This window comes from Equus caballus, chromosome 17 (genome assembly GCF_041296265.1).
Source record: "Equus caballus isolate H_3958 breed thoroughbred chromosome 17, TB-T2T, whole genome shotgun sequence".
Classification (NCBI taxonomy): domain Eukaryota; kingdom Metazoa; phylum Chordata; class Mammalia; order Perissodactyla; family Equidae; genus Equus; species Equus caballus.
Genome location: NC_091700.1, coordinates 47,445,224 through 47,460,948, shown reverse-complemented (window position 1 = coordinate 47,460,948; position 15,725 = coordinate 47,445,224). Strand labels below are relative to the sequence as shown.

General features: G+C 43.7%; 1 protein-coding gene across 34 annotated transcripts in view; it reads right to left on the bottom strand.

The window, feature by feature from the left end:
- The window catches only part of ENOX1 (ecto-NOX disulfide-thiol exchanger 1), a 536,733-nt gene that overhangs the window by 138,018 nt on the left and 382,990 nt on the right, over positions 1-15,725 (bottom strand). For all 34 annotated transcript variants that reach the window (XM_070239807.1, XM_023621638.2, XM_023621635.2 and 31 more), the window contains 3 exons: positions 7,590-7,763; positions 6,155-6,361; positions 2,372-2,605 (listed from right to left, as the gene is read on the bottom strand). In XM_070239807.1, coding sequence (XP_070095908.1) covers positions 2,372-2,605; positions 6,155-6,361; positions 7,590-7,763 — 615 coding nt within the window. The remainder of the gene's footprint in view (positions 1-2,371; positions 2,606-6,154; positions 6,362-7,589; positions 7,764-15,725) is intronic.

The window sequence follows — 15,725 nt, the reverse complement described above, 5'->3', positions numbered from 1 at the left end:
CTCCTCCTGTCTGGCTTTGCAGCGTTATAAGGAGCATGGAGTGGATTTCCTCTCTGAGGCAGCCAATTTCCTAAGCAATTAAATGCTGTTTATATTCCAAACCCTGAGCTTGGGTTGAAATTGTCAAGCTTGATATTACCTGACTGTTGCCTAAGATGTATCCCCAGCTAGTTCATTCTACTCTAACAGCCATCTATTAAAATTTCCAATCTGTTCTCTCCTCAAGGGATCACACAGTACTTGGCAAAGGTGCAGCTTCTAAATTCTGCAAATTATACTCATCTACATAAATATATATTTTTGAAATGGCAAGGCTTGCAAATTACTTCACCAAATTGACATCCCCATCTGCTATCCTCTAACAGGAAAGGCAATGGTGTGTACCTCTTACACGCATCGGCACTTCTGTGCTGGTTTCTTAAAAAGAACATACCGTAGATGCCAAGCTTTTGTGAAATCCCTCCACGAGGTCACAGAACCAAGGCGTTAGTCTTTACCACTTCTAGGTGCGGACATGACTGAATACGGTTTAGTCTGTGAAGCTCACAGGCTGATACTACACAATGTACTGGGTATTTTAAAAAAAATTATTTGTTCCAAAATCAACACTCCTGGTTGATGTTGCTCTTTCTCATTCTGGCCACTCCTTATGGTTTCTAGCCTGAATGGAAAAGTGAGATGATGCCTGCATTTGCATTTTATATGCTTTTTATTAAAGGGACAGCTACAGTGTATGTATTGAAATCTGTAAGACACACCTTTTCAGAGCAGCAGAACATGCACCAAAAGCATTGGCAAGAAGCACTCTGTGGTTAAAATGGGACATTTCAGTGGCAACTGCAGCTGATAAGGGCTTCCCAAGGCCTGGACAGGGGATGAAGGCTAGAAGTCTTTTTTTAAAAAATTATTTTTTAAAGAAATAGAATGTCAACTTCCTATCTTCCTAAAATAGGTTTTGGGCAGCTTTTCACATATTTTCTTCAGTGTAAACATCCAATCCACTTTACACACTGCCATCAATACACAAGCTATGCTCTAAAATACTCAAAGGATCAATCACATCTCTCCTGTTGTAAGAAATCTTTAATGGCCTCCCCATTGTTTATGGCATAAAACCCAAATCCAGTGGCAGCCTTCAGGGCTCCACCAACTGGCCCGAGACTGCTTTTCCAGCTTCACCTTGCTCTATAAACTTTCATGCAGTGTGCGTGTTTGACGGAGCAGGTGACATGCCTTTCTCCCCCATGCCTTTGTTTTATTTACTTATATTTATTTATTACATGTGTCATTATTTCCAGGGCTCCAGCTTCTGACTAGGAATTCTTTAGACCCCTTCTTCTCCTGAGGGAAAAATCTCGCTTATCCTGCAAAGTTCAAATTCTGCCTTCTCTGTGAAGACTTTCTTGAGAATTTCCTCAACATTATTCACACTTGTCTCTGAGTTCCCAAAGCATGTTGCTCACATGTTGGTTGACAATCAGGTCATTTGCTCTGTATTACAGTTAGTCATTTACTTGTAGACACCTACATGTGGCCAGTGACTGTGACCTATGTTCTGTCATTAAAACCTGGCATGTCCAATGGCTGAGGAGGGTCTGACCATCATTTGCCTGTAAAATGCACAGATGCTGTTTAGGTCACACAACTTTGATCAACAGTGGAACAGAGTTCACACACATCATCCTAACTTCGAAATCTGGTCCCTCCCCAATCCTCTGTACTAAATGATAGGCAGATTCTAAAGCGTCCATGTCTTTCTCTCCCACAGCATCAAACACCAGAAGAGGAGCACAGCAAACATTTAAAGAAAAGAAATATATGTGCTCTTCTTCCTAATTATCCTGTAGGTGTTAAGAGTGTCCTTCAATTCCATCTCTGAAGACAGGGATCCTAGTCTACATTTCTCTTCTATCCTCCACAGACCCACCTCCGTTTCTGATGTGCTTCAAGGGAGGCGTTGAGGGTCCACCACAGGTGCAAACTCTACAGAGCCGGAGAAACCCCAGGACCTGCCCAACCACAGGAGTAGACACTGGCCCAGTCAATCAACACGGGTCAGAAGCTAGTAGCCTGCTTTGGGGCTGGCGCTGATGACTCTCGTGCCCCTCCTTCCATGAGTTTTGTTGATTACACTACTCACTTATTCATGAGAACACATGTGAAAGCACTGGAAAGGGGCAGGGCTGTGTTCCAACCAACATGTGGAAATCCAGGTGTCTCCTGCTTCCAGGTGACCCAGTTCACATGAAATCAGCACATGAAGGGACAACAAAAACACACGGGGTTTCTGCGCTTTGGGATCACTGCGTTTTTCTTTTAGTGAGCACTGGCTAACGCTGAGGAACAACAGCGAGAGTGAACGGCCTCATACCTTTCAGCTTCTCGGCCAGCAGGGCGGCCTCGTGCTCGGAGTAGTGCATTATGGCCGGCGGCGAGGGCGGCCGCAGCCGATCCTCCTCCAGCTTGCGCCGGTGCCGCTCCTCACGGGCGCGCATCCTCTGCTTGCATTCCCACTCGTAGAAGTCGTCCCTGGCCTGGGCAAAGTCCACGTGAAGGCGGCCTGAATCCTTTTTGTCCGTGCTAGACCCCAATCGCATCCGGTAACCTGAAACCAATGGAAAGTCAGGTCACATCACAGTGCAACAATGACAAGGGTGCAGTTTGGTCCAGGCCCCCGGGGTGCACTAGCAGGGAGCTCTCACTTATTTCTGTGCCCTTGCAAAAGACACCCTCCCCATGGGAGGTGGGAAGCAGTTATCTTCCCCCGGAACCTGGAAGCTCTGCCACGTTAAGCCTCTTATAAATTTGGGGATAAACACACCTCTGGGAGGTGTCTCACAGGGTCACCTGCCAGTCTTCAAGCCAGTGTTACGGAGGATGATCTCAAGAACCAAGGTACTTACCACAACTCCTTCTTCCCTCTGGCTTCCAGGAAGCTCAGAAACAAATTTGGCATGTAGCATTTTTCCCCCTTTTTTATGGCCTTGATATTATATTTTCAATTTGCTGTAACTCTATTGCATAAGCTCTCAAATTCTTTTTAGAAAGAGGTGGAGTAGGAGTAAATAAAGAGTATCTATGTTATTTAAAAAGATCTACAAAGCAAATTCCACCACACCTCAGTCACAGGCTATCACTTCATTCCCCTAGAAAACGCTGCTGCTCAATTCTCTCTCGGCAGCTGCTAAAGCCACAATTACCGAGGCAATTTTACAATGCTGTTTTATTTCCACTTATCCTCTAGGGCACGCAGGAGAATATTTTACCTTCAATCAAGTGGCCTCGCCTCTGCCTTCCTCACAGCCCGGCGGCACCTCACCTGGCATGCAGCACGGCACAAATTGTCCACACAATCTTTGAAGGCCGCGGGAGCGCATGCAAGAGCCCAGAGCTAGACCAAAAACGGGCCTGGAAATCTTTGGGGGATTTACTATGAGCTACCCAACATAGAAAGATTATGAAGAGAAACTTGATCTGAGAAATCAACACAAACAGAACCAAAACCAGCCAGTGAGCCTAACTTCAAATGAGGAAGACTCAGCTTTGAGGTTGCTCTTCAGTTTGGGGTACTCAGATTTTGAAAACATAAATTTAGGTCCCAGCGGGACCACAGCTGTCAGGGGTTGCCGGAGGAAAGAGCAAAAATAAGCACTTTCGCTGTGCAGGGGCTTTGCAAAGAAGAACCCACTGTGAAATGCTAGGTTGCACTGCACTGATGTTCAAGATCTCGTGGTAGATTTCAATGGATTATCTTGGTATTTGGGGTTGAAACTCAGCTGAAAAATCCCTGTTGAGGCTGGCTTTTCCCCAGCAGGGCACTTCACACCTTTGAAAAGTTACAAATATGAAACAGAGCTCACATCTGATGCCTGGTATGCCCTTCTCCCTCCTAGCTTTCATCGGTGGTATCTAAAAATGGTAAGATATAATACCTACAAAAAACACCAACATCTGATCACAGATGAGCAGAATTAATGCTAAAGCAGAGTGTATCTTGGTTGTGGGCCATGGAAACTTAACAAGTCAGCAGGCACAATGATATATACATAACAGCTGAGCAGGCAGGATGGCCTGAGACTGGCCAGCTGTCCCAACTGGCCAGGCAACTTTCCCCTGCTCATGTCCAGAGCATCGCTTTTCAGACATCTCTGGTTCCAAAAAGCACCCTCTCTTTCACCAAAACATCATCATTAAGGCCTTAAAAGAGACCCTGATGAGGCTGAGTCTAAAATTAGCTCGGCCTTCAAATTCCAACGGCCCTAAAATTAGACAGGCCTTCCAGCTGGGCTCAGGCTCGCAGAAGCTCGCATGCAGGAGGGGCAGCCTTCCTTCCATCCTGCCCCTCCAATTAATCAGCCTTTCAGATCTTCCCTGGACTGATGCTGCAGCCTCTGCGGGGCAGCTGAGGCGGAGCCAGGAGACTCCTGTGCCCCAAGGGCAGGGAGGCCAGAGGTGAGGCCTTGGCTGTGGGTTCCTCCTGTCACAATGGGGCAAACCAGGGAACAGTCAGGGCCCCGCTGAGAAGCAGGACAAGGGCCCGAGCTGGGAAAAGCAAAGCATCAAGGTATAAATAAAGCAATACCTTTCAGGTGCCTAAATTTGGGCCTCTTTGTCTTTGGCAGTGTCTTATGGGGTTTCTGATTGGGTTTAAGCATCGTATTATGTCAGTGTTGAAAAGCATCTATGATCTAGTCTAATCCTCTCATTTAATGGGGGGGTGGGGCAGGTAAAGTAATAGTTTGATTGGGAGAGCTGTGCTTGGAACCCAAGTTCCCAGACAGGGTTCCTGAGAAACAAGAATCAGCCCTTCCTTATCACCATCCGGATACTGGTGTTAAAAACAACCATTTACTGAATGGCTCCTATGTTGCAGGCACCCTGCTAAGCACTTAGTATCCATTATTTTGATTTATTCCTCATAACAACCCTAAGAGGTAGTACTGTTACTGTCTCGATTTTGCAGATGAAAGAGGCTCAGAGAGAGGTTGTCTTGCCCAGGGCATGTGAAACCCAGTGCATGCGCTCGACAGAATCCTCCATTGTCTAATAGATTGCTCTGATGCTATAGCAAAGAATACGTGAAAAGTAAAACAGAGCTGTTAGTGTGCTGTAAAATATTTTCAGTCTATGTTTTGTCTTCCATCTCCATTTTGGAATGCTTTCAGATTTTTTTTTTCCACTTTGTAAGGTTTTATCAGAATAACGGTTTTAAAGTTCTCCATATCACTAGTTCAGGAAGGTCTGTGCGGGGCTGGAATAACCCCAAGGCTGCTGGGGTTTGCAAGAGAATTTCATGGCAATAGGGACCACCTGCAGAGATGAAGTAAACCTGGCAGTAATATTCAGCTGTGTGTGGTTTTTTTCCTGTTCTCTTCTCACCTCCCCCCATTAGCTTTGCCTCAGGAATAGGGAGGTGGTGCTCTGAGTGACAGACTGAAATATGCAGATGGAGAGTGTGAGGGAATGGCAATGAGTCAAATATAAAAATACGTCCTTCTGAAGCCACGTTATCAACACCGGCCCCATAATTCTTAGATTTGGCAAAGGCATTGTTGACAGACTCCATACACTTGCTTCAACACCCACAGAGTGGAAGGCGGCATTAGGTCTAATTTCAACATCTGTAAAAGTTTCCCATATAAACTGGCACCAAAGAAGCAGGGATCATGGGGCGGGCTTAACCAAGCTAAATGCACTCGCAACTGGGCAATGATTTGGGCCTTCCCCTAGGGCCCACCAACTATTTTCTGTGAGCAACTGACCTTGATTTGGTACCCTGGTGTCTAGAAAGTGAACCAATTTTGAAAAACTGAAATTATGCTGAGAGAGTACTTTATCCCCCCAGAGAATTACATCCAATAATAATAATGGTCCTCAGTATTCATAATATTGCTTTTCATCTAATAAGCACTTGAGAACATTAATTAGAAACGATGGAATTCCTAAAGACGGGGTGGTGGGGGACCGTTCCTGTGGTGAGGTACATTCACAGACTTAACAGAGTGCTTCTGGCAGGCAAGGAAAAAGGCAGAATTCCTCCTAGCCCCAAACTGTGAGGACTTTATTGTGTATTAAGGGAAAGGGGAACAAGCTCATATTAACATCACAAAACATAACAAAATGCCTGGAAAACCCCTTATGTAATGCAAAGTACCAGAAAGGTAAATGGCTTTATCAACCATGAATTCCTCTGCAAAGCGAATGTGACAAAAATTCTTCTTGCTTTTCCGAATCGCTGTAATATCACCGCACTGCTCAAAGACTTCTTGAATAATTTCCTCAGTAGCATTTTCTGGTAATCCTCCGACAAACACAGTCTTACACCCAGGAGGTCGTTCTCTTGTGGAAGGAGGCGGAAGATCTAATAATCACAACAAAACAGAAGGTTTGGCCTTTTATTTCTCTGCGCTGTTTTTTTCAGGTTCACCCGGCAAAAGCAAGACTTGCAGAGTAACTTTCTTCGTTCTGAGTAATGATAGATTTCTATACCAACTTACATTGATCCCGGGCTGTCTTGTTTTTTATGTTCCTCTCCCCTCCTCCTCCCAACCTTTCTTTACTGTCTCTGTTCATTTCTACACACAGTGGCTATGCTTGTCCGCGAACAAAGATAAAGCAAATGTTAGCATAATTTCATTTCTCCTTCATAATGCAGAAGTGTTTTTTTCCCCAGAAAAAAGGGGAAAAACACTTCACAGAGTACAAAGCACGATGAAATGACAACGTGATGAAAAGCCTCGGCTTGCTATCTGCTTTGTCTCGTGGCGGGATAATGGCGCAGTAAGGCGGAACACAGGGAGCAGACATGGAAGCACGCGCACGACTTACTTGTCTGGGAAACACCGGGCCTGGAAGAAATACTTTTTTAAAAAAATTATTATTATTCGCATTTAAGTGAGCAAACTATTAAATTTGGGGGAGGCTGTCTAAAAAGATAAAATGTACACTGTCACAACATTTTACCTAGTTTATATGTAGATTACTAAAGCAATCTTCTGAAAAGTCCACTTAAAAAAGGCAACACTGATTAATATGAATAAAAAAAAATTCTAGCTATTTAAGCCCATAAACGTAGTATCTGAGGCTAAATGGAAAAAAAAATTCTTTCCCATTTATTTCATCAAATGTATGTTTCCTTCAAGCAGATGCAATTTGGTCCAGAAACTCTGAGATGTAGGCTCCCCCCAAAACTGCAAATTGCCAAATTAATTCAATTTTCCATCTAGCAAAACACATTTCAGAGTTTTTTCTCCCACATTTGTGAAGATGGATGGAAGTGCTCACGTATTTCACACTATGTTCTGCAGCAAATGCTAGGCTTCATTGCACGCAAAAACATTCTTAATGCTCGATATGCATCCTCAAATCAGACATACTGCCTTCAGGGTATCAATTTAGCTCCTGGACAGACACATGGACACATGCCCATATATTTGTCCTAATCTAGAAATAGAGACTTTCTGCAGAATGGATCCCCACTCTGTGTATCTATGTGGCAAAATTTTGAGTCATATCTGAAAATGAATGCAATACTACACTAAAAAAGAAATTTAAATTGATGAGCAAATATTTCTCAACGCATCACTTACTTGGATTTTGAGGAAAAAGGGTACAACTTTTGCAGTGGATTATTTCTTTGACGACAGCCACTTCTGTTGGCGGTGGGGGTGGTACCAGCCCCAGGCCTGGTATCATTGGGTTAATGGGGGTGATTCCAGTCATCATGTTGAGGCCTGGATCAAAGCCTGGTACACAGATGGAGTCTGTAAAGAACGTAAGATAAACATTTTTGCTGGAGGATCTTAAATCAATTTTTGTTGTTGTTTTTGCTGCATTCCTGCAAAGATTATTTGCCTTTATGCTTTTTATTTTTTAGGATTTTCTCCTGGCATAAGATGTAGCATTATAATAAGCTCTTCAAGAAAGGTAAAGAGAAAATGAAAGATGAACTTAAAACTATGCGAAAAGGAAATTATATTACTTAAAATATTAACACGGCAGAACAGAACACAGCATATTAAAGTGTAAAATCATGCACCATGAAGCTTTGCTATTATTGTGAATGCGATTTTGTGTTTCTTAACATTGGTGTATTGTTTACACTGCCTTATGACCCAGAATGTGGGAAGAATATCATTTAATGTTGAAGTGCCCGGTGAATCTAATTGTCAACTTGGTTTTATCAAAAGAGCCTTCTTACCCAAATGACCTAGATTTAGGAAAGTTCAATTTATATGTGCATACTTTATAATGATACATTCAGGTCCAACCTAACCTATCTCCCCCAGGAAATAAAAAACAAAGAGTGATTATAATTACTATGGCTGGGTTAGATACATGTAGGCACAAAATTAGCTATATACGCTTCTGAGTTCGATTGGATAATCACACATTTTTCCTATAGTTCAACTGACAAATAATTGACCCAACCTTCTGAAATCTTCATGTCTTGTGTGAAAAACAAATTTATGCCTGTATAAAAAATGGAAGGGGGCAAAAAGGATGGATTTTTCCAATATAAACACTGACTTATTTTTAGTGTGATAATGAAGAAGTAATTACAAGGGTGATGTACAGGGATTTTTTTTTTTCTTAAATAAGACCTTTGTAAGAGCAGGGATTGTTACAAAATACTGTATTGAGTTTCTAAGAGTAGCTGCAAAGGGGAACCCCTCTCCTGAGAGTTTGTCTGTTTACAAGAAACAGATACTCTCACTGGTGGTGTGATAATGTTCCCAGGAAGACAAACAGTAGCAGCACAGATGCCACCAGGAATAGTCATGGTGACCCTTCCTACAGTCCTCAAGGTGAAACTTCCTTCTCTTCTTTTCTCTTCCTCTCCTATCTTTTGCTCCCTCCTCAACCTAGATTATTCCATTCTTCCTTCCTGCCCCCTCTCCTTTGTGGTTCTCATGTCTAGCCCACCTTTGGCCCCCTGCGTGGCCTCACTCCTTACTCTCCTGTGCTGAAAGATCAGATAAGCCCAGAGGCAGATGAAATGACAACTACACTCTTTGTTTACAAAGACACTCCAGAGGATACTGAAGGACCAGCATAAACTTTTCCTTTCTGGGAGAAGGTTTATTACAGCTTCCCTCCAGCTACCCTGGATATTTCCACTCCTCCTCTGGGTTAAACAGAATATGCAGAGTGATCCTGATCTATAAGCCCAAGAGGACTGCTGTCCCATTTACTAGGAAATCCATTTAATTTGATAGCGTAGCAGTGTGACTTCAATAAAATCAGGGGTTATTTTTGGTTTGGGTCTTTTTTTTTTTAAAAAAAACCCCTAAATGTAAATGCCAAAGAAGCATTCTGTGTTAAAGTAGTGACCTTCACATTCGAGGCACTTCTTCTAGTCATTATGGTTCTCAGTTTCCTCGTCTGTAACATGAGATTTCTGACAGGATAATCTCTTGGACCACTAGCATTCTAGGACTCCAGGATTCTGTTCTGATGTTGCTCAAAATGAAGTGATATACAAAAGACATAAAAGTTTGGAAGCAACAAAGACAAGACTCAAACTTTGCTTATTCATTTGAAATCCCCATCAAGTTTCACAGGTCTTATTCCCATTTTACAGATAAAGAAATTGAGGCTTAAAGCAGTGCAGTGAAATTTCCAACATCACAAAGCAAACAAATGACAGAGTCAGAACTAGGGCCCGGGTCTCTGGCTCCTTATTTAAACTCATCTCTTTTGACTACTTCAAAGTTTCCACCTAGAATGACCCAACTGGATCATTCACCTAATACATGCCACTACTAAAAATTTACTCTTAAAAAAAAAAATCAAGATGTAGCCCTCTGATTCAGATGCCAACTCTAAAAGAGAAGTTCCAGAATAGAATGGTTTTCAACGTCATCATCATTGAAATAACGTAGTGGCTTCCAAGGTAAATATATTAGAAATAGGAATATTGGCAATGGGAATATTGGCATGCTTATGCCTTTATTTAATCTCATTTCATCCATAAGATCCGTCTGTTTCTTTCCTGGCCCGGCCCTCACTATTGTTTGCCAACACAGGGTGATTTAAGACTGAAACTGCTCAGGACGGCAAACCCTGACACGCGAGCCCTGTGAATTATCAGAACCAGATGGTCTCCGCAAATGAAATGAAGAGCTCAGCGCTTGCATTCTCTTTAGTTGTGACAGACTTCTGTTTTCTTTTTGAAGGCCAAATAAATAAATACGTCTTCAGAAATGGGGATGAAAGACGCTACTCTTGAGCAAGATATTTTAATATCCAGCAAGAGCTACTTTGCTTTTTCTGAGACATCAGCATGCACAGACTATGAGGTTTAATGGAACCTGTATGGTGTGTGCAGTAGCTTGACAAGAGCTGAGGAAGGAATTAACACTTAAATTATGTGGGACCTCACAGGATCTGAGCTTCGGTATTCGAGAGAGGGAAGTAGGGAAGGATGAGACTTTTTTAAAAGAAAGTAAGAACCCATTACTTATTAACAATATATGAGCAGATGGAAATTGTTTTCTCAAAAAGCACAGGAATGTATTATGTACTAACTCGTTAAAGCAAATGCACAATTCTGGAAAGTCTGAGAGAGACACACTCACAGGAAGACAAAGGTGAGGAGAGAACGTACGCTCTAAGAGTCAGTTCCTTGTCTTACTTAGAAAAGGTGCCCCTGTGAACTTCAGAGATAATGAGTTCTAATTCCACTCAGGGAAAAAAGGAAGAGGGTTTAAATTGCAGCAAGAAAGAATCCAATTAAGTATATAGTAGAACTTTCTTTTTAAAAACTGTACTTAAAATAGAGGAAGGGTTATTTATTTCAAAGCCCGCAGCCCTGTCCGGCTCCTCTCTCTATCGCTGACCACAGACACAGAAGCGGCAAGGCCAGGACTCAGCAAATGTTTCTTTTTAGTTCTCTTTTCCCAATGGACAGGACAAAAACAGAAAGAAAAATCCTGTTTACTGATTCACACGTAGTTAAGAGTTTTATCAATTAGACTCTAGGGCATTTTTCAGAGGGCGGGTTGGGGTTTTGTGTTCAGGATTTGAGAGGCACGGCAGTTTCTTTCATTCACTCACTCATTCATTCCACACTTACAGGGCACACATTATTGCCAATATCTGGAGTTACCGGTAACCATCACATGTTCCCCACTTGGGAAATCACAGGGTTTGAGACCATCAAGGTTGGCACCAAACTCAGTGGAAGAGTTGAGAATGTGAACTGAGATTCAGGAGGCTGGGAGAGCGGTCCAGGAAGGGCCCTGCCAGGGAGAGCCCGACAGGTCTGGGAGTTCCAAACAATGGTCCACAGCTACAGCATGGTGAGTGTGCGACAGTGTGGCTGCAACCTACTGAGCAGCCACAGGACTCAGATCAGATTAGGAGGGAGCTTGTGGTTTGAGCTAGTATATTTTGACTTCATTCTCACCGGGATGGCAGCCACTGAAGGTCAGATGTGCACTCCGCCAGGCCAGAGGCCCCGGCTGTGGCAGCACGGACAGCTCACCCCCGTCCCCTCAGCTGCAGCACAGCCCAGGTCCACGCCCCACCTAACCTAGTTATGTCCAGCCTTGACCGGAGACAGGCCTCCGGATGTGCTGCCTGCCATCCCTCCTTTTCTCTTTGTCCGCTGCCCCTCGCGGTGGCTTGCCCCTTTTCTGCCCTTTCCAGTCAATGCCTCAGCAAAGAGTCTCCCATTTGAGGTGAGAAATAGATCTCATTTGAAAGAAAGGCAGTAGCGTCCTGTCTCCAGTCAAGGCTGGACACGACTAAGTTAGGTGGGACGTGGATGCTGGGCTGTGCTGGAGCTGAGGGGACAGAGGTGAGCTGTCCGTGCCAGGAACAAATCCAGCCCCGAACAGGACATAGTGTTCCAAGAGAATAATAAGAGAAAAGAGGTGGTCATCAGGCCCAATGGTAGCATTATAGATCCAGTCCTGGGTAGAGATCATTAGCAGCCGACAAACACAAGACCAGGCAGACCAGCTTTGTCAGGGAACTCCAACCGCAGGTCACAGGGCCTGAACCCCCCTGGTCCAGGGGGAACAGGGATTTAGTGACAATACTATAGGGTCATGGGTTGGGAAATACAAGGCAATCAGGCAGGTTACCTAGGCTGGGACTCAGGCTGGAGAAGCAAGACTGGATCCAGACACTATAACCGAGGCCTGCGGCTTGTGAAAGGAGGCAGATACCCCAGTTATCAGTCCCTAGGGCACAGGTCAGAGCCTGACCAGCATTAAGCCCAGCTGGATGCTGAGTCTCAGAAAGCAGGGCTCCAGGGAGCCCTTCCTCCTACCTGAGACCCAGATAGGACCTCAAGTCCAGGGAGATGCCAAGTGTGTGGGGGCCAAGGGCCGGGACTTGGACAGGGCAGAGAGACAGGCTGGAGGGGCTCTGACAAACAAGCGGTAGCTCCTCTCTTTTCTCCAGAAGAATTATTGACTCAAAATATGATCTACCGTCACTGACAGACAAACCACGTGATACTCGAGGACATCCTGTTTACTGGAAATTTAGGATGGAGAGACTGTTTCTCACAATAGTTCCCCATTGCAATTGACAAGCCCTGCTCTTCTATAATTCCAGTTAAGATCATGGACTATTAAAGTAATGCTTTTTCATGGACTATTAAAGTAATGTTTTTTTCATTCCATGTCCTCCTTTTCTCTAATATCCTTAAAAATCATTTTGTGATCAACACAAAAAAGTAGTTTTGAAAAAGGTGATCATGAAGTATAAAAAGATCTGAGCACAGCTGGGTGACCATCAGCCTGACTGGTTCCTTAACCTCTCTGGGCGTCAGTATCCTCACCAGGTGGAAGTGAGTAAGAATGCCAGTTGTACCACCTCCACAAAGTGGGAGCATCAGCGAGGACAATCCGTGTGAAAGCAGGATATCCAAGCTTTAAGAGCCCAAGTCTGGAATCAAATATACCTGTGATCAGGGCCTGGGTCTCTCATGCACCGGCTGTGTGACTTCAGAAAATTTAACTAATCTTTCTAATAAGCCTCATTTATAATATCTGTAAAATGGGGATAATCACATTTAAATTTTAATATTCTTGTGAGGATTAAATGGGATAAAAAAAGCCCAAAGTGTTTAACATGATGTCCATCACATGGTAAATATACAACAAATGGCAGCGGTTAGATACATTTATAAATTTTTTTTTACATATAATAATATTTTTGTAACCTTATGTAAATATATTGTTAATATTGTATGCACATAAAGGATCATGGTGACAATGATGAAGCGTTTGATTTGACGAACGTTTGAGTGCCTATGTGGTGTTGAATGTTTTGTGGGTACTTTGCCTGCAAAGACATTATAAGATACGAGTCCTTCCTTCAAGGAAGTGATAGTCTAGTGGCAGAACCAACGAAACAAAATGACAGTACACCATGACAACTGTTGTGAGACATTTAAATAAGAGGTGCTATGGAAACACAGAGATGGGGGCATCAAAACTAGTCTGGGGTGGGGGTGTTACGGTTTGAATTACGCCTGCCTGAAAAGATGTGTTGACGTCCTTTCGCCCCTGGTACCTGCGAATGTGACTTTATTTAGAAACAGGGTCTTTGCGGATGTAATCAGGTTAAGATGAGGTCATACTTGATGAGGGTGGGCCCTGTCTAATAGGACTGGTGTCCTTATACGAAGATGAGAAGAGACACAGACAAACACACAGAGAGGGCCGTGTGGTGATGGTGGCAGTGACAGGAGTGACGCAGCTGCAAGCCAAGAACACCAAGGATTGCTGACGAAAACCAGAAACTCAGAGAAACAGACACTGCCTCAAACCCTTCAGAGAGAGCACGGCCCTTGATTTCGGACTTCTCACCTCCAAAACTGGGAGGAAACACGTTTCTGTTTTAAGTCACCCCAGTTTGTGGTACTTTGCTATGGCAACCCCAGGAAACTAAGTCGGGGGCATAGTGTGCTGGAGGGGGTGACAGCCGTCAGGTCAGCCACCTGACTCTCAAAAAGAATGGCTTCTATATATGCAAAAGGCATGTAAAAAAGCTATTCCCGAAATATACTTCTTGGGATCAAAAATACAAAGATATTTCTAAATCTTCTCTTAGAAGAAATGTTCAAAACCAGTCTCCTGGAGGCAGAATGGCTCTTAGGTTTTCCCCTTGTGGAAAATGCAAACTTTGAAGATTGCTACTTATTTGTTGAGAACAAATCAACCACACAGATTATAAATTAACATAATAGCATACTTTATAAGATAAGTGAATGCCTACAAGTAGAATCTTCAAGAAAGTAAAATTGAAAATGCTTTTGTGATCTTTCCAAAGAGATCCAAAGGTGGAGAGGTATGTTTTCCATTTAAACCCAAGATGTACATCCAAAGCGAGCTCCTGCAGCCCTGCTGCGCACACATTATAAACACAGACCTCATTCCATCAATAAAACCCTCTGTCTTCTTTGACTGGGGATGTAATGCTGGCAGGATGGAGGAATGCGGCTGTCAACAGCTATTTTAAGTACTGTTGACTCGAGTGAGGAGGTTTGTGTCCATGTTTGAAAATATGACACGACACCAAGTGAAGAGAATTTCAAAACTTCTGACCAAAACTGGTGCAGAGAATAACTGACTGCTAAAAGAAGTCTGTCAGATCTTTCCAGCAACCTGCACACGGAGCATGCACTGCAAAAGCAAATGTTTCTTGAGTGAGCAGGAGGAAAAAGCCTATCAAAGGTTCTGTGGAATCCACTCACACAGGGGGCCTGGCGATTTGAATTCGATGCCAGAGCAGTTTCTGTACAGAGGCCTGAGCTGTCACACTCAAAGCAAGCCGCCCTGTGTTTCCTGGACCTGCTGAAACACACTCTTCAGACACAATGCGCCTCACAGCTGAGGCATAAAAGCCATGCGGGTACATGCCAGGGAGGTGTGGAGGGGCTCACTTTGACAAGGAAGCAAAGGACACTGGACCTCACCAAAGCTCATTAAATTTCAAAGCTGAGAGAGACTTGGGCATTTCCTAGTCCTACCCTCTTGATTCAGAGATGAGAAAACTGAGGCCCAGAGAGGTTAAGTGACTGTCCAAAGTGACAAAGCTAGCTAAGAGTGGAGCTGGAATTAGAATCGAGAGTCCTGGTGCCTCATCATCGTGCATCTGAGTTCCCCAACATCTCTCCATCCTGCCTTCCTTAGGACATGTCTAATGACAGTACATTCACTGCCTCCCAAGATGGCCCATTCCATTTTCTGATGGTTTTCACAAGGAGAAATTGACCCCTCAAGTGTTGCTTCAGGACCTGATATCCTGTCGTTAGATCCATTGTTCTTATTCTGCACTTCTGGGTACTGTAATAGGGCTAATTCTCTTTCCTACCATGACTGGTCACACCCATGAAGAAAGCTCACAGAAATACCTGAGTCCTCTCTCATCTGGCCTCAGCACCCCGCTTCTCTTAGTCCTCCCACACATGACTGTCCTCTAAAACCCACCTCTTCTGAGGTCTAGGGTTATCCCCAGAAGTAGGCCAGATGGAAGCTGACCTATATAACAGTGCTCTCTACCTTTCTTAATTCTGAACTCTCTATTTTTTGCTGACTTGGTACATTATGATTAAAATAAATGGTCATGTTTGAATGCTTGCTTTGTGCCAGGCCTGTGCTGAAAGCTTCCCATCATCTCATCACAACGAGTCTTTTTGGCAGTCCATCATGGAGTTGACACACATCAAATGACCTCATTCAACTAAAACACACATGTCTTGT